The sequence below is a fragment of the Scyliorhinus canicula genome, chromosome 1, assembly GCF_902713615.1.
Source record: "Scyliorhinus canicula chromosome 1, sScyCan1.1, whole genome shotgun sequence".
Taxonomy (NCBI): Eukaryota; Metazoa; Chordata; class Chondrichthyes; order Carcharhiniformes; family Scyliorhinidae; genus Scyliorhinus; species Scyliorhinus canicula.
This window is the reverse complement of record NC_052146.1, coordinates 45,388,768-45,410,147: the sequence shown is the minus strand read 5'-3', so window position 1 is coordinate 45,410,147 and position 21,380 is coordinate 45,388,768. Positions and strand designations below refer to the sequence as shown.

The 21,380-nt window shown below is 42.7% G+C and overlaps 1 protein-coding gene across 1 annotated transcript in view; it reads right to left on the bottom strand.

Annotated features, from left to right (window-relative positions):
- The window catches only part of slc15a4 (solute carrier family 15 member 4), a 122,665-nt gene that overhangs the window by 83,022 nt on the left and 18,263 nt on the right, over positions 1-21,380 (bottom strand). The window contains exons 3-4 of the mRNA XM_038790263.1: positions 21,013-21,181; positions 20,682-20,792 (exon numbers count right to left, since the gene is read on the bottom strand). Coding sequence (XP_038646191.1) covers positions 20,682-20,792; positions 21,013-21,181 — 280 coding nt within the window. The remainder of the gene's footprint in view (positions 1-20,681; positions 20,793-21,012; positions 21,182-21,380) is intronic.

Genomic DNA, 21,380 nt, shown 5'->3' with positions numbered 1-21,380 from the left:
AGATTGTCATCGACTTCAGGAAGCGTAGAGGAGAACATGCCCCTGTCTACGTCAATGGGAACAAAGTAGAAAGGGTCGAGAGCTTCAAGTTTTTAGGTGTCCAGATCACTAACAACCTGTCCTGGTCCCCCCATGCCAACACTATAGTTTAGAAAGCCTACCAACGACTCTACTTTTGCAGAAGACCAAGGAAATTTGGCATGTCAGCCATGACTTTCACCAACTTTTACAGATGCACAATTGAAAGCATTCTTTCTGGTTGTATCACAGCTTGGTATGGTTCCTGCTCTGCCCAAGACCGCAGGAAAATACAAAAGGTCGTGAATGTAGCCCAATCCATCACGCAAACCCACCATCCATCCATTGACTCTGTCTATAATTCCCGCTGCCTCGGAAAGGCAACCAGCATAATTAAGGACCCCACGCATCCCGGACATACCTCTCTTCTACCTTCTTCCGTCAGGAAAAAGATACAAAAGTTTGAGGTCACGAATCAACCGACTCAAGAACAGCTTCTTCCCTGCTGCAATCAGACTTTTGAACAGACCTACCTCGTATTAAGTTGATCTTTTCTCTACACACTTACTATGATTGTAACATTACATTCTGTAGTCTCTCCTTCCTTTCCTATGTACAGTATGCGTCGTCTGAATAGTATGCAAGAAATAATGCTTTTCACTGTATACTAATACATGTGATAATAATAAATCAATCAACTTGGGCTGCCTTTGTTTGAATATTCTCAGTATTATTAAAACATTTTTACTTACAAGGGGCTTACTGTACCTTTTGGGTCACCAAAACCCATCACAAAAGCAACCAGATTTTGCACTCAGTTTTGGCTGACTGAAAAAGAGTGAGATCAGTACTTGTTGTTGATAACAGCAGCTACAGACCGAGGTTTAATCTTGTGTCTGCTGCCTACAGTTGAAAGAAATAGATTGCAGGAGAAAATAAAATAATATGTATTCAAAGCAATATGCCACTTTTTAGAGCTGCATTGAAAAGATGAAGTAAAAATTGATCAGGAGCCTCTTGTAATAATATACCATAAATGCCATTGTTTTATCACACATCATCTAGTTTGCTCTGATACTAATGCAAGGAAACTAAGTATCAATCTAATGTTTATTTGAATAAATCGTATAAAACAGTTATATAGCACTTCAGGATAGAAAGCTTAATCTGAGTTTTTTTTTTAAATAAATTGTATAAAACAGTTATATAGCACTTCAGAAAGCAACAGCATCGTTATTACAGAAAAGATCCAGACAAGAAACATTTCTATGCAATAGATTATCTTTGGCATAGTTTCAACATAAAATACTTCCAGATCAGTTATTGCTCCCTTTGGTCCATACTAGTGAGCTTCAACCACATGTTCACAACAATGCTTCATACAGGATAAGTGCAATATTCCAGCTCTCCGAGCAATCCATTTAATATAAACAGTAATACAACTGTAAGTAATTCCTGCTAAGGACTTTGAATTACCGAGGGTGCATGATACTTCGTCTGGGAAGATGATCATATCATTGGAAATTAAACATCTGGGCCTCAATCAGAAAGGATAATGTTCTAATGCACTTCACCAGCCAGTTCATGTAAGTATCCAAAAATACGCTTGTAAACTGAAATAACTTGTCCTTTCAAAATGGTTCTCTATTTAATTACCAGAAACCAAGAAAATCACGCAAATATGCCAAAAGTGTGGACAGAACCTCAACGTTTGTTTAAAAATCATTCATAAAATGGTTAAAAACCAGCCATTTTCCTTCCATCGCTCAGCTTTTTTCTTTGCTGTGAATCCTTGTTTTATGGCTCTTTACAGTGAAGCTGCTGGGCGGCACAGTAGCACAGTGGTTAGCATCGTCACTTCACAGCTCCAGGGTCTCAGGTTCGCTTACCGGCTTGGGTCACTGTTTGTGCGGAGTCTGGACGTTCTCCCAGTGTCTGCGAGGGTTTCCTCCAGGAGCTCCAGTTTCCTCCCACAGTCCAAAGACGTGCAGGTTAGATGGATTGGCCATGATAAATTGCCCTTAATGTCCAGTGGGGTTGTGGGTATGGGACGGAGTTGTGGGCTTAAGTGGGGTGCTCTTTCCAAGGGCCAGTGCAGGCTCGATGGGCCGAATGGCCTCCTTCTGCACTGTAAATTCTATGTTCTATGTTCTGATGTTCTTGGGGCGAATAAAGAACCCAATTATAGATAGAGAAATACAGCACAGAACAGGCCCTTCGACCCATGATGTTGCGCCGAACTTTTGTCCTAGGTTAATCATAGAATTTTGGACAATTTTTCATGGCCAATCCACCCAACCTGCACATCTTTGGACTGTGGGAGGAAACCGGAGTACCCGGAGGAAACCCACGCAGTCACGGGGAGGATGTGCAGACTCCACACAGACAGCGACCCAAGTCGAAATCGAACTTGGGACCCTGGAGCTGTGAAGCAATTGTGCTATACACAATGCTACCGTGCTGCCCTTAAGAAGTTAACCTACACTCCATTATTCTACCCTAATTCATGTACCTATCCAATAGCCGCTTGAAGGTCCCTAACTTTTCCGACTCAACTACTTCCACAGGCAGTGCATTCCATGCCCCCACTACTCTCTGGGTAAAGAACCTACCTCTGACATCCCCTCTATATTTTCCACCATTTATCTTAAATTTATGTCCCCTTGTAATGGTGTGTTCCACCCGGGGAAAAAGTCTCTGACTGTCTACTCTATCTATTCCCCCAATCATCTTATAAACCTCTATCAAGTCGCCCCTCATCCTTCTCCGTTCTAATGAGAAAAGGCCTAGCACCCTCAACTTTTCCTCGTATGACCTACTCTCCATTCCAGGCAACATCCTGGTAAATCTCCTTTGCACCTTTTCCAAAGCTTCCACATCCTTCCTAAAATGAGGTGACCAGAACTGCACACAGTACTCCAAATGTGGCCTGACCAAGGTTTTGTACAGCTGCATCATCACCTCACGGCTCTTAAATTCAATCCCTCTGCTAATGAACGCTAGCACACCATAGGCCTTCTTCACAGCTCTATCCACTTGAGTGGCAACTTTCAAAGATCTATGAACATAGACCCCAAGATCTCTCTGCTCCTCCACATTGCCAAGAACCCTACCATTAACCCTATATTCCGCATTCATATTTGTCCTTCCAAAATGGACAACCTCACACTTGTCAGGGTTAAATTCCATCTGCCACTTCTCAGCCCAGCTCTGCATTCTATCTATGTCTCTTTGAAGCCGACAACAGCCCTCCTCACTATCCACAACTCCACTAATCTTCGTATCATCTGCAAATTTATTGACCCACCCTTCAACTCCCTCATCCAAGTCATTAATGAAAATCACAAACAGCAGAGGACCCAGAACTGATCCCTGCGGTACGCCACTGATAACTGGGCTCCAGGCTGAATATTTGCCATCCACCACAACTCTCTGTCTTCTATCGGTTAGCCAGTTTGTTATCCAACTGGCCAAATTTCCCACTATCCCATGCCTCCTTACTTTCTGCATAAGCCTACCATGGGGAACCTTATCAAATGCCTTACTAAAATCCATGTACACTACATCCACTGCTTTACCTTCATCCACATGCTTGGTCACCTCCTCAAAGAAGTCAATAAGACTTGTAAGGCAAGACCTACCCCTCACAAGAATTAATTCTTTAAATATTTCCATTTTATACTTGCCTTGTTGGCAAGTGCTGATTTGAAAGGATTATGAAGTTCTGAAGTGTTGTATCAATCATCCATATTTTTGTCAATTTGAACAATGTGACAGCTTAGCCTCGAGGTGGCCTCAATGTGTTCCAATAATGTTACACATTATAGTCCCACAAGGAAGCTTGCTCAACTACAATAGAAACAAACCCTTCCTCAGATAACCCAACTGAGAGAAATAAATGAGTTTGTAGGGAGAGCATTAACAATAGCAATAAAGCAGTTCCTTTTTGCATCCATTTTGTTTAGCTTGCTTCTCTTTTACTTGCTGGTTCTAATAAAAGGGTGCAGAACCAAAACATTAACTTGTCTTTGTTCTCTACAGATGCTTATGAATCTACAGTGCTACTGTGCAGTTCTAGCATCTTCTGTTTTTATTTCTGATTGAATATTTGTATTTGTTTCATTTGTGTTGTGTGAAGCACCAATACTTCTATTTCTTCAAGAATGCAAACTTATTTTCAGCAGGCATTCTGCAGCCGATAAGAACATTCAGCCCCTCGTCGTGTTTCACCATCTAACAAGACCACGATTGATCAATTCATTCCCCTAACTCTACCCTCCCCGCAACCCTGACTCCCTGATAAATCAAAAACCTGTCTAACTCACCCTGAACATATGCTCTCTGAACCTACTATATCTTTTTTACAGACCCTTTGCATTCTTTGCTTTCCCAACTGTGTTTGTATATCAACAAATTTGGGTACAATGTACGGTATCCTTTCATCCAAGTCACTGGTATAGATTGTAACTAGTTGATGCCCTAGCTCTGGTCCATATGGAACCCCACTAGTTAGTTTGCCAACCTGAAAATCGGAACATTAGACTTGTAGCAGGATGGGCCATTGAGCCTACTATATCATTCAATAAGATCATGGTTGAACAAGTTGTGATCTCAACTCCACTTTCTGTCTGCGCTTCCCGGTAATCCTGGACTCCCTTGGACATCAGAAATTTACTTAACTCTGCTTCGAAAATATTCATTGACCCAGTTTCCATTGCTTGTGTAAGTGAATTCCATATACTAACGGCCTGCAGAGAAATAATTTCTCATCATCGACATCTTAAAAGAATTTCTTTATTATGAAACTAAATCCCCTAGTTTTGGTCTCCTCCTCAAAAGGAGAAAAACCTGATGGTATCCCAAGTCCCAACAGAATTTTATATTTCAATTCTTTGAAACTCCAAAGGGTGTCGGCTCAAATGTTCAATCTTGTTTCACAAGAAAAGCCCTACATCATAGGAATGAGATGAGTGAACCTTCTCGGAACTGTTTCTAATGCAATTATAGCTTTTTTCAAATCAGACCAAAACTGCACTCAGCGAGAACCCAGGGAATAACCATTGCAGAAGCAATGACCTGACGAACAGTAAAGCATCCTTCCAGAAAGCCTGGCCAGCTGTCCCAATTGGGGTGTTGTTTGATTAGTGAGTTAAAGTCCGCGTGACACTTAACGTGTTAAAGTCCATGTGACGGGTTTTTATTAAAGGTTAAGTTTTAGTCTGTGTGATAATAATTAACTGCACAAGTGTCTGTGTGACACATTTGATCTGAGGGCAACACGGTGGCACAGTAGTTAGCACTGCTGCATCACATGCTGAGGGCCCATGTTTGATCTCAGCCCCGGGTCACTGTCTGTGTGGAGTTTGCACATTTTCCCTGTGTCTGCGTGGGTCTCGCCTCCACAACCCAAAAGAGATGTGCAAGGTAGGTGGATTGGTCATGCTAACTTGCCCCTTAATTGGAAAAAAAAATAATTGAGTAGTCTAAATTTATTTATTTTTTTAAAAAAGACTTTTGATCTGAATAAAATAAACTTGATTCAAGGATACTTGTGCAAGCAGTTTGTGAGACATGTCAGTTATGACCCTTTCCCAGGAGGGGCAACAATCCCCATAACCCCACATCTTTGGACCGTGGGAGGAAACCCACGCAGACATGGAGAGAATGTGCAAATTCCACACTGTCACCTAAGGCCGGAATTGAACATCGGTCCCTGGTGCTGTGAGTCAGCAGTACTAACCATTGTGCTGCCCTAACCACCGTGTCACCATGCCGTTACATCCTCAAAAGAAATCTAATAAATCCGTCAAACATGATTACCCTTTTACAAAATCATGTTGACTCTGCCTGATTTATACAATGTCCTGCTGCCATTTCCTAATAATGGGTTCCAGAATTCTCCCATGCCAGATGCGAGCCCCTCGCCTGAATAAAGATTTCAGTGACTTCCAATCTTGGCTATCTCTTGAAATTTATTGTACACTGGGGCTGAAGATACACAGCGGGTCAATCAGTATCTTGGGCAAGTGGGGTTGGACGCCAATGTTTTGGCATTGCAGATGAGAACACAAAGATCTGGTGGGGTTTGGGATGTTGACCTGTCTTTTCCCTCTTTGCATGCTGACAGGCTGTTGTGTATTTCCTGCACTGTCATTTGATTTCAGATTTTCTGATAATCCCTGACTGTTTCGAAAGTCATTCAATGTCTTTTCACTACCTCATTCAGAAGGTCTTCAGACATACTCTGGATTTTCACTTTTACGTAAACCTGTAGATGTGTTTCAGGAAGTTTTCCAGGAAGCATTTTGACAAGGTGCCACATCAAAGGTTACTATGCAAAATAAGAGCTCATGGTGTAGTAAGGGACAACATATTATGAATAGATTTTTTGATTTAAATCTTTTTATTGGCATTTTTCAAACTTATGAACATGTCGTTCATTTTAATTATGCAACGTAGAAAAAAGGCTTTACCCTACTTTTCTTTACATTCCTTTGCCACCTAGTTCAGCATGTCCTCCATTTCCCTAACACCCCCCTCCCGATGTCCTGCCTGGTTGATCCGAGGGGTGCTCCCATTTCTCCTCGTTTTCCCGCCCCTTTTTCTTTCTTCCCTCCCTCAGCTTCCGCCGTGTTCTTTTTGTGGCTCGGGTGGGGGTGTTTGCCTTCCCCCTCCCCTAGTCTTGTCTCACTTCGTCCCTCACAGGCTCTCTGCCTCCTCTCCCCACCCTGGGTAGTGCATCCCTGATGTTCCATCTTGTCCTTATTTCTTTTCCCTTTTTAATCCTCCCCCTTTTTCCTTTCTACTGGCTGTTGCTAGCCTCAAACAGGTTTTGTAACAGACCGACAGATTACCCCCATGCAGTAAGGAAAACCTCCTCCAACATTTGGATGAGTATTTGATCTTCTCCAGGTGGAAAAATTCCCAGAAGTCTGCCAGTCAGTCTGCAGCTGTGGGTGGTGCTGCTGGTTGCCAGCCGAGCAGGATTCTCCGGCGTGCGATTAGGGAAGCGAAAGCTAGGGCATCGGCCCTCTTCCCCATATCTAGCGCTGGCTGCTCGGATACCCCGAAGATTGCCACATTTGGCAATGACTTCACCCTCACCCCCACAACCTTGGACATCACCTCAGAAAAGGCTGTCCAGAACACAGCAAGTTTGAGACATGCCCAGAACATGTGGGTATGGTTGGCCGGGCCCCTCTGGCACCATTCAAATTTGTCCTCCACCTCCGCGAAGAACCTGCTCATTCGGGTTCTGGTCAGGTGTGCTCTGTGCACCACTTTGAACTGCACGAGGATGAGCTTAGCGCAGGGGGGAGGTGGAGTTGACCCTGCTCAGTGCTTCGCTCCAGAGTCTCCACCCCACTCTGTCCCCAGTTCATCCTCCCATTTCCATCTGGTCTCATCCGTGGCGTTCGGGATCTGTCCAGTAGCTATCCGTATATTTTCCCACTAAGTTCTTCCTTCTTACTGTCCGTGTTCATCAGGTCCTCTAATAGTGTGGTCTCCGGCGCACCCTACTGTCGCTTTGCGGAGGAAGTGCTTTATTTGCAGCTGTTTCATTTCCTTTCCTGTCAACAATTCCCATTCCTCCGTCAGTTCTTTCAGTGTCGCTAGTCTGTACCCTACATAGAAGTTACGTCGAGCATGGCTGGCAGGAATCTGTGGTCAGCGCAGATGGGGTCACGGGGACATCTTGATCAGCTCAAAGTGTTGTTTTAATTGGTCCTACATTTTCAATATGGCGCTACCACTGGGCTAGATGTGTATTTCATTGAGGGGGATGAGAATACTGCCGTGACTAGGGCCCCAAGGGTCATCCCTTGCAGGAGGCCTCCTCCATCAAACACAGTGAGTTGCCTACCCTGGACAAAGCCCGTTTGGTCTTCTGCGACCACTTCTGGTACACAGTTCTCCAGCCTTTAGCCAGGAACTTACGAGTATTTTCACATCCACATTTAGCAGCGCAATAGGCCTATATGATACACATTCAGTTGGGTCTGAGCCAATAGGCAGCCAGCCTTATCCCTCGTGGAAGGTCCTCTGCGTCTGGCGGAGTTGGTACACTGCTTTCCTCATGGATAGCAGGTTAAAGTTCATTTGCAGATTTTTCCTTCCGTCAGCAGCTCTACCGTCAGGGCCTCAGCGTACTTTCTGTCGACCTCCAGGATGGAGTCAATCAGCTGTTGCCTAACCTCCCTCTCTTCCCTATCACTACGCGCGCGTTGTAGGCTATAATTTCTTTTCTGATCACAGCCTTCAGTGCCCCCAGAATGCGGAGGGAGAGACCTCTCCGTTCCGGTTGTTACTTATGTATTCGTCTATGGCCTGCGATGTTATTTGGCGGAAGGTCTTGTCAGCCAGGAGGTCCGTGTACAGCCTCCATGTGGGGCGCTGGGCGCGGTCCTTCTTCAACCTCGCATGCACGTAGTGTGGAGCGTGATCGAGATGACTGTTGCGGAGTATTCCGTTCCTATGATTCCTGGAAGCACCGATTTCCCCACTGCAAAGAAGTCGATTTGGGGGTATACTTCGTGCACCTGTGAGAAGAACGAGACTTCCTTTTCTCCCGGGTGTAGGAATTTGCACGGGTCCACCACCCCCATCTGCTCCATAAATGTTCCCAGTTTCTTAGCTATGCTTGTTTTTTTCCCCCCCTTCTGCGGTTTGATCGGTCGATCTTATAGATAGAAGATTGGTTAGCTAACAGGAAATAGAGTAAGGTCATTTTAGAGTTGGCAAGATGTGATGCGTGGAGCTCCAAAAACACTGAAGTTGGGTGGTCAATAGTATAATTACCCAGGACTTTGAATTGGTTTTAATCCTTCTACCTTTTAAGAACATAAGTGGATGTGGGGATTAAATGTAGTTTTTCCAAGTTTGCAGATGACACATAACTAGGTGGAAATGTGAGTTGTGAGAAAAATGTAAAGAAGCTTCAAGGGGATTTAAAGAGACTCAGCGAATGGACAAAAATTTGGCAGATGGAATACAATGTGGAGAAACGTGAAGTTATCCAGTTTGGTAGGAAAAACAGTACTACGGAATATTTTGTAATATGGCAAGAGGCTGGGGAGTTAATTAAGCAATTAAGGCAAATGGTACGTTGGCCTTTATTACAGAGTATACGAGTTAAAGATGACTTACTGCAACATAGATCCTTGGTGAAGCTGCACCTGCAAGATTGGGTTCAGTCTCATAACCCAAGGAAAAGTATACTTGGCCATAGAAAGGGCAAAGATCCACCAAACTAATTCCTTGGATGGAGGGAATTCTTATAAGGAATCTTGGGCCTTTATTCTCAGGAGTTAGAAGAATGAGAGGTGATCTCCTTCAAATAAAAATTCTTACTGGCTAGATACAGGAAGGATAATTTCCCTGGCTGGGTGGTCTAGAACCAGGGAACACAGTCTCAGAATAAGGGGCAGGTTTATTCGGGCTGAGATGAGGTGGAATTTCTTAACTTAATGGGGGTGAATCTTTGGAATTTTCTACCCTAGAGGTCTGGGGAGGTTCAATCGTTGCACAAGTTCAAGACTGAGGTTGATTACTTTCTACAGATAAAACATCAAGGGATGCTGAAATAGTGCAGAAAAATGGTGTCAAAGTAGAAGATCAGCCATGATTGAATGGCGGAATGGGCTTGAAGTGCTGAAAAGCCTACTCCTACTCATGTTCTTAACTCTTCCTGCATAACTATTCTGCTAAGTTATTTGGAATCATCCAAATTCTCAAACTTGAATTCACGAGTTTGAAAGTTCCAGATGCAAAGGAATTCCCCCATCAGAAGTCCAAACTTCCCAGCCAATTCCCACGGAACAACCACCTGGGTCATTATGGATTGAATTCCCATGGAACAACCATTTGGGTCATTATGGATTGCCTTTCTTAAATTAGAATTGAATTTTCAAGTAGATAATAGTCTTAACTCAGCAACCCATGTTTAACTAGCAAGTGCACTGTAATTTTCTACACCACAGTAGTATATTTCTTCTATGAAATATAAACGGACTCTGAAGACTGATTCTGTGAATGCAATAATGGAACAGAGTCATGCAGACTAGGAAAGTCTTTGTTTCAAGTTTTCAAATGTGCCAGCTAACCCATTCCTCCATGGCGGTAAAATCGGTTGTAGAATTAAGTTTGCCATGAGGACGTCAACTCCAGATTACTATCTGGTAACTTCTACTGGAAGCTTTGATTGCAGACATCAAGAGTAGGACCAAGCTTAGGTCTGAAAACCTGCCAATATGTGCATTTCGAGTGGGCATTTGGAGAGAGTACTGATTATCTACCCCAATTATATAGAATTTTTCATGCCACCAAGAAGAACGAAGAGCCACAAAATTTGGAATCATTAAAATCTCTCCAATGAACCTGAACACGAAATTATCCAGCATCACAAGTAGAGGATGAATTCACTGAGCTGCAAATCTAATGTTGCTCGTGTAATTGAAAATCAGAATCGGAAGCATTAATTTCTAAAACAGGAAGAAAAGAGGCCAGGTGCCTAATGTGGTACAGTAAGGAACAGAGAATGAAATGTAACATGAAAGGGAAGTATGTTTTTAATAGTCACACAGATTTTCCTCACTTGCTACCAGGACGCTACCACATCTGCAGGAGTTGAGGCTTTACAATTTTCAGAATTCTACACGAAGGACCTTTAATGAGAGCATTGAATATTGAACACTTTTAACACTTGTAGTTTTTTTTGTGTTCTATTAAGTAGCATAGTTCAAGCTTCAAGCAGATGACCTTCATCTCGTCTAGCTCACTTAACCACCAGTATTCTCTTGTAGCATTTCCAAGAAACCGGAATTCTGTTTGTTGATAAGTTCCTTTCTTTAAGTTCATTAAGGTTTCTTCTCCCACCACGTGCACTGCATACCTAACCACCCTTCTGCTTTAAGTGTGTACACAGCAGCAAAGTTTACTTAGATCCAGCTTATCCAAACCAATCCTAATTTTTAACACTTAACATATGCTTGCTGTGTCTGTCTCCTCTTTAAGAAAAACACGGTTAACTAATTTTTCCTTGTACATCAATCCCTTAATTCTGGAAGACCCTTGTAGTCCTTCTCCGTCCCAACTACCAATAACCGAATAGGTGCATAAATAAACTGCAAAGCAAAAGCTAAAATGCAATAAATACATACAAGATATACAAAATATGTTATTCCTGCAATATATGCAAGGTATTTCCCATTAAACAAATGGGTAATTTAACTCAGTAAGTAATGGAAATTGTTAATTTTGTTTCTTATTTATACATGCAGAAAAAAATGAATTTCCAGATAATAGACTGAAGACATTTTATCTATAATCAAAAAGGTCTATAGAGGGAAGGAATCAATGTGGTGATACAAAAATAAAGCCTTCCATCCCTATTCCTGGGATACTTGGAATACCGACTTTAGTATTGAACAAATACAGACTGGAACATTGGACAACAGCTTTCAGAGAAAAAACATACTTTTCCAAAAAGTATGGTGTGGTTAAAATAAGTACTGATCTACAAAAGCAATTTAATTGAGGTCAGCCTATTGGTACTAAATATGGTATCAAAATGTGTACATTATTTTGAAAATGTTTAGCGAAGAAAAAAAAACTACATGGAATAAAGTTTACATTTATCCAATTTGTAATACTTAAGATGCAAATTAGTTATGCCTCCCTGTTTGAAACAACATGCAAAGTTGTTGGTTAAAACTTTATTACTTTGTTTCCAAATTCCTCATGTTTCCTTCATTGTTAAAAGCACAGAACTACATTTCTTTTCCAAAAAGTGTATTTGAGGGGGATTCATTAAATCATTTTATACTCAGCGTCACACAGGCAGATAGATGGTCCCCATCTGGTTGGTATGCATGCAGATTGATTGCAGGGATCAAAATAGTAATTATTCTGCAACTTTCATTCCTTTCTGTAACTCTGAGCCAAAATTTGGTGTTACTAAGAGATTTTGTTTAAAATGTATTTAATTTCAGGACTTTTATCAGATTCTCCCTCGAAACACAGGGGATGCCACAGTCCTTCCAGAATTTTTATGATTATATGAACAGTTGCTCGTGTTTACTTTCAGATTCACATATATAATTTATAACCATTTGGCATATAGACAAAGTACATGTAAAAAAATTGAAATCTTGCCATTTAAGTACCATTTGTCATGTACTTAATATGTTGTAACTGCGTAACTACTCTTTGAACATAGTAAATGTAATAACTTGCATGGGACACATCCAGCTGGGGATGATGGTTTCACTGTGCTGATTGATGCTGCAAGCTTCCCCATTATGGGCGGGGAGCTTAGTGGCACTGATATAAATGTTCAGCCAGTATGGGGCTGACAGAAAGGAAGAGCACCCAGTGAGGTGTGCCAGGCCTTTGTAGGTAATGTTGCTTGCTGAATAAAAAGTAAGATTTTGCATGAATTCCTGTGAAAGTTACTGTTGAACTTCTACGGAGATTATTTTGGACGGGGAGGGATGGGTTCACTATTTTCTATCATTCCAGTAGATTGTTTGACACTATGTTCCTGTGGGTGAGCCTTTGCCTGCTATGTTGTATAGGCCGTTTGAGCCTGAACAGCTACCAAGGCAAAAAACATCCTCCCCAGGTATTTAATAGAAAACTCTCTATTATTTTATTTCATCTTACTGAGTTTAATTGCAGTCTCATGTGATCTTCCTCAACTTGAGACGGGAGAATACCTACACTAGATCTTAATGTATTTGGGCTACCGAAACCTACTAACAACAAAATAAAAATGATTAATGCATCAAGGGCAGAAGATTTTTATAGTAGCTATTTTACTCAACGCTGGTCAAAGTAGAAAACAACCAATAGCTGCTATGTATCGAGGTTTCTCCTTTCTTTACTCTCCACAGAATCAATCTGGCTCAACTATCATAATCTCTGTTCTGTAATAGTGTATATGATTACACATACAAAGAACTTTCTCAAAATAACTATTACGTTCCTGGACCAAACCTCAACATTTGCTAGGATATCGGGCAGAAACCCTAATATTTTATTCATGTGTAAGACTGTGAGGAAGAGATACCTCACTCTGAGTGATTCCATGCACAAAGAGGGATATGGCATGTTAAAACAAACTTTATTAATAATACAGGATCAAAATAACTTTAACCTCATACAGGAAAACAGATTACAATTAAACAATCAGCAATACAACGAAATAAATCCCAACTGCTATATTTTACCTCCACTCAAGCAAAACCCACCTGGGTAAAATCCACTTTTAAATGCAGTTAGCAGACCTCAGAATACTTGCATAACAGAGATCCTTTTAAAAGGTTGATTAGAGAGAGAGAGAGAGAAATTCAGTCAGGAAACAGCTTGCAGATTCTTGATCGTCTCAGAGCACTGTTTAACCTACCAGCCTTTCAGAAACTGTTCCTATTCTGCAACTCACTGTTTTGAGAGCAGCTGCTGGTCTGTCCACAATCAAATCTTTAACTGAACTCAAAACTGAAAACTCAAATCGGACTGCTTCAGCCCCTGGCTCCTCCCATGAACTACATCATTTTCTAAGGCTGTATCTAATTATCTACTCCCCAGAAATCTCATTTACATATATGGCATTAAAGCTGTTAAACTCAGTCCCATCTATATTATGAATGAGTAAACCCAGATTTTATTACGTTACATTAGATTTTGCTGGATCAGATGACAGATAATGCACTAGTGATTAGAAAACTGTGTACATTAAAAAAAGAATCCTCCATTAAAATTAAGAGAACTATGCATACCAGCTCTTTCAGGAGAGCTGGAAAAATGGGAAGAGAAAGTAGCAATAATTGTCACCATGTTTTGTTAGTCAAATTGGAGAAGTATAGTTATGCAAGCCTGGTTCTCATAATAGAGCAGAACACCAAGATCCTTAACTGAATGCAATGTGTGTTCGCACTCATTTTGCAGGTTTTAGAAAGAAGACATTGGCACTTACAAATCATATTTTCCTTGGTGTACCATTTATATATCAAAGTTTACAGAATGTCACCAAGCCTTGGTGAATACATTACCTAGTTAAGTTTAACGGCCTTTGTTTTTGATGTGTTTTCACAGAACATCACAGACTGTGAAGGTGCTTTGTTTGGTAAACTTAAACTTATTCCAAAGAGGCACTTATCGCGGGTTTATTTTGTGGTAAAGCCCAAATGTCCACAAGTCAATGTCAACTGTAGCATAAGTATGTAACGGATGAAGAAATATGTACAGCTTTCTACAGCTTAGATGAAAACACCTGATTTTATAAGCTGAAATGTTAAACCACTTGAACAGAACTTTAAAATTTTAAACTGCACAAGATTGTTAAGCAAGGGTCCTGACAGCCCATATTAAGCAACGATGTTCCATTTCCTCAAATGCCCTTAGAAAATGTAAGGAAAAGATAACCTCAATTGGAAGGTCAGCTACCTAATTCTGAAGTTAAAGCTTTTTTGTCTCGTAAACATATACCCTCCTTTAACATATTCCCATTAACAACCAATTACTGATCTATAAATCTTCCCAGGTAGAGATACACCATTACAAAATGCTCGATGGAACAAAATCCTGGCTTAAATATTGCATTAAAGGAGCCCTGAACTGAATGATAGGAATTAATTCAAGTAGGGAAAAGCTACAACTAAAACATCAAAAAGCACCACAATCAAACGCTCAGTCATCCTGGAAGTCATGTTGATTTACATACAAACAGGCACACAGGAAAGGATTGGTTGGTCTATCATGTCTGCTCTAATTACAATGCATCATGACCCCCAGTGCTCTCCCACTGGCAGTCATGCAATCCCCTGGAAGAGGTAACGCAAATAAAAACAATCTTTTTTAAAATAAATTTAGAATACCCAATTTTTTTTCCCAATTAAGGGGCAATTTAGCATGGCCAATCCACCTAACCAGCACATTTTTGGGTTGTGGGGGTGAAACGCACACAAACACGGGGAGAATGTGCAAACTCCACTCGGACAGTGACCCAGGGTCAGGATTCGAACCCAGGTCCTCAGCGCCGTAGTCCCAGTGCTAACGACTGCGCCGCGTACCACCCAAATAAAAACAATCTTAAACCAATTCAGAGAAGCAACATGTGGGAAACTCCTCAAGGCAATCAAAATCTGTTCAGAACTTCACAATGACCATGCGGTGCATATCCAAACATGCGGTGCATATCCAAACATCAAGTATATCTTTTATATATAGCAACATCAAGAAAATCATTTAGTTCCTTTTGAAACTGTTGCAGAGAGTCTATGCTCATGACATACGCTGGCAACTTGTTGTACACAATAACCCTCTGTGTAAGGGAAATCACCTGAAGTTTAAGCCTATATAGCTTACGTCCATGATCCCTTGTTTTCCTTCAACTAACTAGTTCAAACAGCCTGTCCACACAGAGCCAGTCATTTTCAATATTTCAATATCAATCCAAAGTCTAACATTTCCTGATGAAAAATAAGACCCAATTCTTTACGCCTATTATGATAACTGAGGGGGATTTAAAGTAGGATTGTTCTACTGACCCACTTTGAAGTCTTTTCCAGGGCCTCGATATGACCATCACGAGAGGATGAAAACTAGACACTATTTCGGACGATTGTTGACATACTGCATTACATATATCAGCAATGAAACTTACACCGCAACATAAAAATATCATAAATGTTTTAAAAAGAAATTCTCTAAACCACACATCAACGTGCAGTTTTCACATTCATTCCTCCCTCTCTTGGGACAGGACTAAGCCTACCTGAGACGAACAACATTATTTCTTTGCTTCTTATGCTGTCCTCGGGTTCCTGGTTTAGCACAGTGGGCTAAACAGCTGGCTGGTAAAGCAGAACAATGCCAGCAGCGCGGGTTCAATTCCCGGCCTCCCCGAACAGGTGCCGGAATGTGGCGACTAGGGGCTTTTCACAGTAACTTCATTGAAGCCTACTTGTGACAATAAGCGATTATTATTATTAATATTATTATATTATTATATGATTATTATTATTATTATTATTAAGGGGCAGCAGGGTAGCATGGTAGTTAGCATAAATGCTTCACAGCTCCAGGGTCCCAGGTTCGATTCCCGGCTGGGTCACTGTCTGTGTGGAGTCTGCACGTCCTCCCCCTGTGTGCGTGGGTTTCCTCCGGGTGCTCCGGTTTCCTCCTACAGTCCAAAGATGTGCGGGTTAGGTGGATTGGCCATGCTAAATTGCCCGAAGTGTCCTAATAAGAGTAAGGTTAAGGGGGGGGGGGGTTGTTGGGTTACGGGTATAGGGTGGATACGTGGGTTTGAGTAGGGTGATCATGGCTCGGCACAACATTGAGGGCCGAAGGGCCTGTTCTGTGCTGTACTGTTCTATGTGTCTAAGTGTCCCAGAATTTGGAGATGTATGATACAAGGACTCTTTTGGACACCTGTCCAAATGCAAGCAGCACCAGTCCCAGTTGTACATTAACACACTATTGGAAATGATGATATATGGAAGCAGAGGGCAGCAGAGCAGAGCTACTGATCAGCTGTTCTGGGGAAATTTGCATACGTGCAGTGCGGTCAGCCTAATTTGAAGGTGTATCTGCGAAGGAGACCCAAGGAGTTTAAGTGAAGGCAAGCATCCAGCAGAGGGCAGCAGAGCTACTGATCAGCTGTTCTGGGGAAATTTGCATACGTGCAGTGCGGTCTGCCTAATTTGAAGGTGGTTTGTGGAGGGGCTGTTGTCAAGTGACAGTTAAACCCAAAACACTTTGTCAGTGTTTCCCACCCTACCTTCTCCTCTAACCAAACCTCACCCCCCCCCCCCCTCGGTCGTTGGGAAGCGGGAGCAGGGGCCTGTCGTGAAGGTGAGTGAGTGCCGTTAAATTTGCTTACCTTTCAGCTGGAGCAGGGTTTGAGGGAATATCAGGTAAGCTCTTCCTTTATTTTTATTTTTCTTGTTTTTTTTTAAATCTAGAGGTGATGTCAGGGAAGGCAGTACAATGCCGCTCCTGCAGAATGTTTGAGGTGAGGAACACAGTCAGTGTCCCTGCTGATTTCATCTGTGGGAAGTGCACCCAACTCCAGCTCCTCAAAAACTGTGTTAGGGACCTGGAGCTTGAGCTGGATGAACTTCGGATCATTCGGGAGGCAGACGGGGTCATAGATAGGAGCTTCAGGGAAGTAGTTACACCAAAGACTGGAGATAGATGGGTAACTGTAAGAGGGACTGGGAAGAAGCAGTCAGTGCAGGGACCCCCTGCGGTCGTTCCCCTGAGTAACAAGTATACCGTTTTGGATACTTGTGGGGGGGACGACTTACCAGGGGTAAGCCATGGGGTACGGGCCTCTGGCACGGAGTCTGTCCCTGTTGCTCAGAAGGGAAGGGGGGAAAGGAGTAGAACATTAGTAATTGGGGACTCAATAGTCAGGGGCACAGATAGGAGATTTTGTGGGAGCGAGAGAGACTCACGTTTGGTATGTTGCCTCCCAGGTGCAAGGGTACGTGATGTCTCGGATCGTGTTTTTCCGGGTCCTTAAGGGGGAGGGGGAGCAGCCCCAAGTCGTAGTCCACATTGGCACTAACGACATAGGTAGGAAAGGGGACAAGGATGTCAGGCAGGCCTTTAGGGAGCTAGGATGGAAGCTCAGAGCGAGAACAAACAGTTGTTATCTCTGGGTTGTTGCCCGTGCCACGTGATAGTGAGATGAGGAATAGGGAGAGAGCAATTAAACACGTGGCTACAGGGATGGTGCAGGCGGGAGGGATTCAGATTTCTGGATAACTGGGGCTCTTTCTGGGGAAGGTGGGACCTCTATAGACAGGATGGTCTACATCTGAACCCGAGGGGCACCAATATCCTGGGGGGAGATTTGTTAGTGCTCTTTGGGGGGGGTTTAAACTAATTCAGCAGGGGCATGGGAACCTGGATTGTAGTTTTGGGGTGCGGGAGATTGAGAGTAGAGAGGTCAGGAGCACAGATTTGACTTCGCAGGAGGGTGCCAGTGTTCAGGTAGGTGGTTTGAAGTGTCTCTACTTCAATGCCAGGAGTATACGAAATAAGGTAGGGGAACTGGCAGCATGGGTTGGTACCTGGGACTTCGATGTTGTGGCCATTTCAGAGACATGGATAGAGCAGGGACAGGAATGGTTGTTGCAGGTTCCGGGGTTTAGGTGTCTTAGTAAGCTCAGAGAAGGGGGCAAAAGAGGGGGAGGTGTGGCGCTGCTTGTCAAGGACAGTATTACGGTGGCGGAAAGGATGCTAGATGAGGACTCTTCTTCCGAGGTAATATGGGCTGAGGTTAGAAACAGGAAAGGAGGTCACCCTGTTGGGAGTTTTCTATAGGCCACCTAATAGTTCTAGGGCTGCAGAGGAAAGGATGGCGAAGATGATTCTGGAAAAGAGCGAAAGTAACAGGGTAGTTGTTATGGGAGACTTTAACTTTCCAAATATTGACTGGAAAAGATATAGTTCGAGTACATTAGATGGGTCGTTCTTTGTACAATGTGTGCAGGAGGGTTTCCTGACACAATATGTTGACAGGCCAACAAGAGGCGAGGCCACATTGGATTTGGTTTTGGGTAATGAACCAGGCCAGGTGTTAGATCTGGGCCTATGTGAAGATGAGGCGTGAAGTTTCAGTTGGGGCGCTTGATAGTTACAAGGAAGCGAGGAAGGATCTAAAGAGAGAGCTAAGACGAGCAAGGAGGGGACATGAGAAGTCTTTGGCAGGTAGGATCAAGGAAAACCCAAAAGCTTTCTATAGGTATGTCAGGAATAAAAGAATGACTAGAGTAAGAGTAGGGCCAGTCAAGGACAGTGGTGGGAAGTTGTGTGTGGAGGCTGAGGAGATAAGCGAGATACTAAATGAATACTTTTCGTCAGTATTCACTCAGGAAAAAGATAATGTTGTGGAGGAGAATGCTGAGACCCAGGCTATTAGAATAGATGGCATTGAGGTGCGTAGGGAAGAAGTGTTGGCAATTCTGGACAAGGTGAAAATAGATAAGTCCCCGGGGCCTGATGGGATTTATCCTAGGATTCTCTGGGAAGCCAGGGAAGAGATTGCTGAGCCTTTGGCTTTGATTTTTATGTCATCATTGGCTACAGGAATAGTGCCAGAGGACTGGAGGATAGCAAATGTGGTCCCTTTGTTCAAGAAGGGGAGTAGAGATAACCCCGGTAACTATAGGCCGGTGAGCCTCACGTCTGTTGTGGGTAAAGTCTTGGAGAGGATTATAAGAGATACGATTTATAATCATCTAGATAGGAATAATATGATTAGGGATAGTCAGCATGGTTTTGTGAAGGGTAGGTCGTGCCTCACAAACTTTATCGAGTTCTTTGAGAAGGTGACTGAACAGGTAGACGAGGGTAGAGCAGTTGATGTGGTGTATATGGATTTCAGTAAAGCGTTTGATAAGGTTCCCCACGGTCGGCTATTGCAGAAAATACGGAGGCTGGGGATTGAGGGTGATTTAGAGATGTGGATCAGAAATTGGCTAGTTGAAAGAAGACAGAGGGTGGTGGATGATGGGAAATGTTCAGAATGGAGTTCAGTTACGAGTGGCGTACCACAAGGATCTGTTCTGGGGCCATTGCTGTTTGTCATTTTTATAAATGACCTAGAGGAGGGCACAGAAGGTTGGGCGAGTAAATTTGCAGACGACACTAAAGTCGGTGGAGTTGTAGACAGTGTGGAAGGATGATGCAGGTTACAGAGGGACATAGATAAGCTGCAGAGCTGGGCTGAGAGGTGGCAAATGGAGTTTAATGTAGAGAAGTGTGAGGTGATTCACTTTGGAAAGAATAACAGGAATGCGGAATATTTGGCTAATGGTAAAATTCTTAGCAGTGTGGATGAGCAGAGGGATCTCGGTGTCCATGTACATAGATCCCTGAAAGTTGCCACCCAGGTTGATAGGGTTGTGAAGAAGGCCTATGGTGTGTTGGCCTTTATTGGTAGAGGGATTGAGTTCCGGAGCCATGAGGTCATGTTGCAGCTGTACAAAACTCTGGTACGGCCGCATTTGGAGTATTGCGTACAGTTCTGGTCGCCTCATTATAGGAAGGACGTGGAAGCTTTGGAACGGGTGCAGAGGAGATTTACCAGGATGTTGCCTGGTATGGAGGGAAAATCTCATGAGGAAAGGCTGATGGACTTGAGGTTGTTTTCGTTAGAGAGAAGGTTAAGAGGTGACTTAATAGAGGCATACAAAATGATCAGAGGGTTAGATAGGGTGGACAGTGAGAGCCTTCTCCCGCAGATGGAGGTGGCTAACACGAGGGGACATAGCCTTAAATTGAGGGGTAATAGATATAGGACAGACGTCAGAGGTAGGTTTTTTACGCAAAGAGTGGTGAGGCCGTGGAATGCCCTACCTGCAACAGTAGTGAACTCGCCAACATTGAGGGCATTTAAAAGTTTATTGGATAAGCATATGGATGATAATGGCATAGTGTAGGTTAGATGGCCTTTAGTTTTTGACTTCCCATGTCGGTGCAACATCGTGGGCCGAAGGGCCTGTACTGCGCTGTATCGTTCTATGTTCTAACTACCTTCTGACACTCATTGTTGAAACTTGATATTGCCTGCTTTCAAAACCATTATCCTAAACACATGCATTCTTTCAAAAAGCATGAGGCAGGACTGGCTTTAAATTGGATCTTACCATGTGATGATTGCAGCTTGCAAACGAATTGCTAACGTTGCTATTATTATGACTGTCAAAAAATGTTGGGATCTGTAGGTGCAGACTCTGTAGAACATATGTGGTTTGCATCTATAAAACAAAGACAAAGAAAACTTCAGTATTAGCTACACACAATGCTCTCTCTTCCAAAAAGATTATTAATTCTGTTTATAACTTGCTTGTATATGATGCATTGAAGAATTCAATATGTAAAACAGACTTATGACAATCACACAGTTTGAATGTTTAAACAATGTACAGTGCATACAATTCAATATTCTGTCCATAAAGTATACAAATGACATCGAACCTGGAAATAAACTGTCCAGTAAGGAATGAGTGCTAGGAATACTGGAATAATTTTGGCAAAGGACTTCACATCCTCCACCTTGTTCTCTTGAAATCGTCCACCATAGACAGTCTTGGCTTGATCCAGAAAACCTGGTTGAATAGGTGGTGGGTAGATCCTATTGCTCTGGCTGAAAGTAAAAATAAATATTTTATGGTTCCCGTTGCTTACAGAAGTGTTAAATGAAATACTACCAGCCTTCAGAATGTGTTAAACAAGAACATCCTGCCAGGAATAGATAAAATTACATTTAATGCTAACAAATTATACAAAGTTCCTAAAAAATACAATGGGCGGTATTCTCCCTCCCCCCCCCCCCCCACACCCGG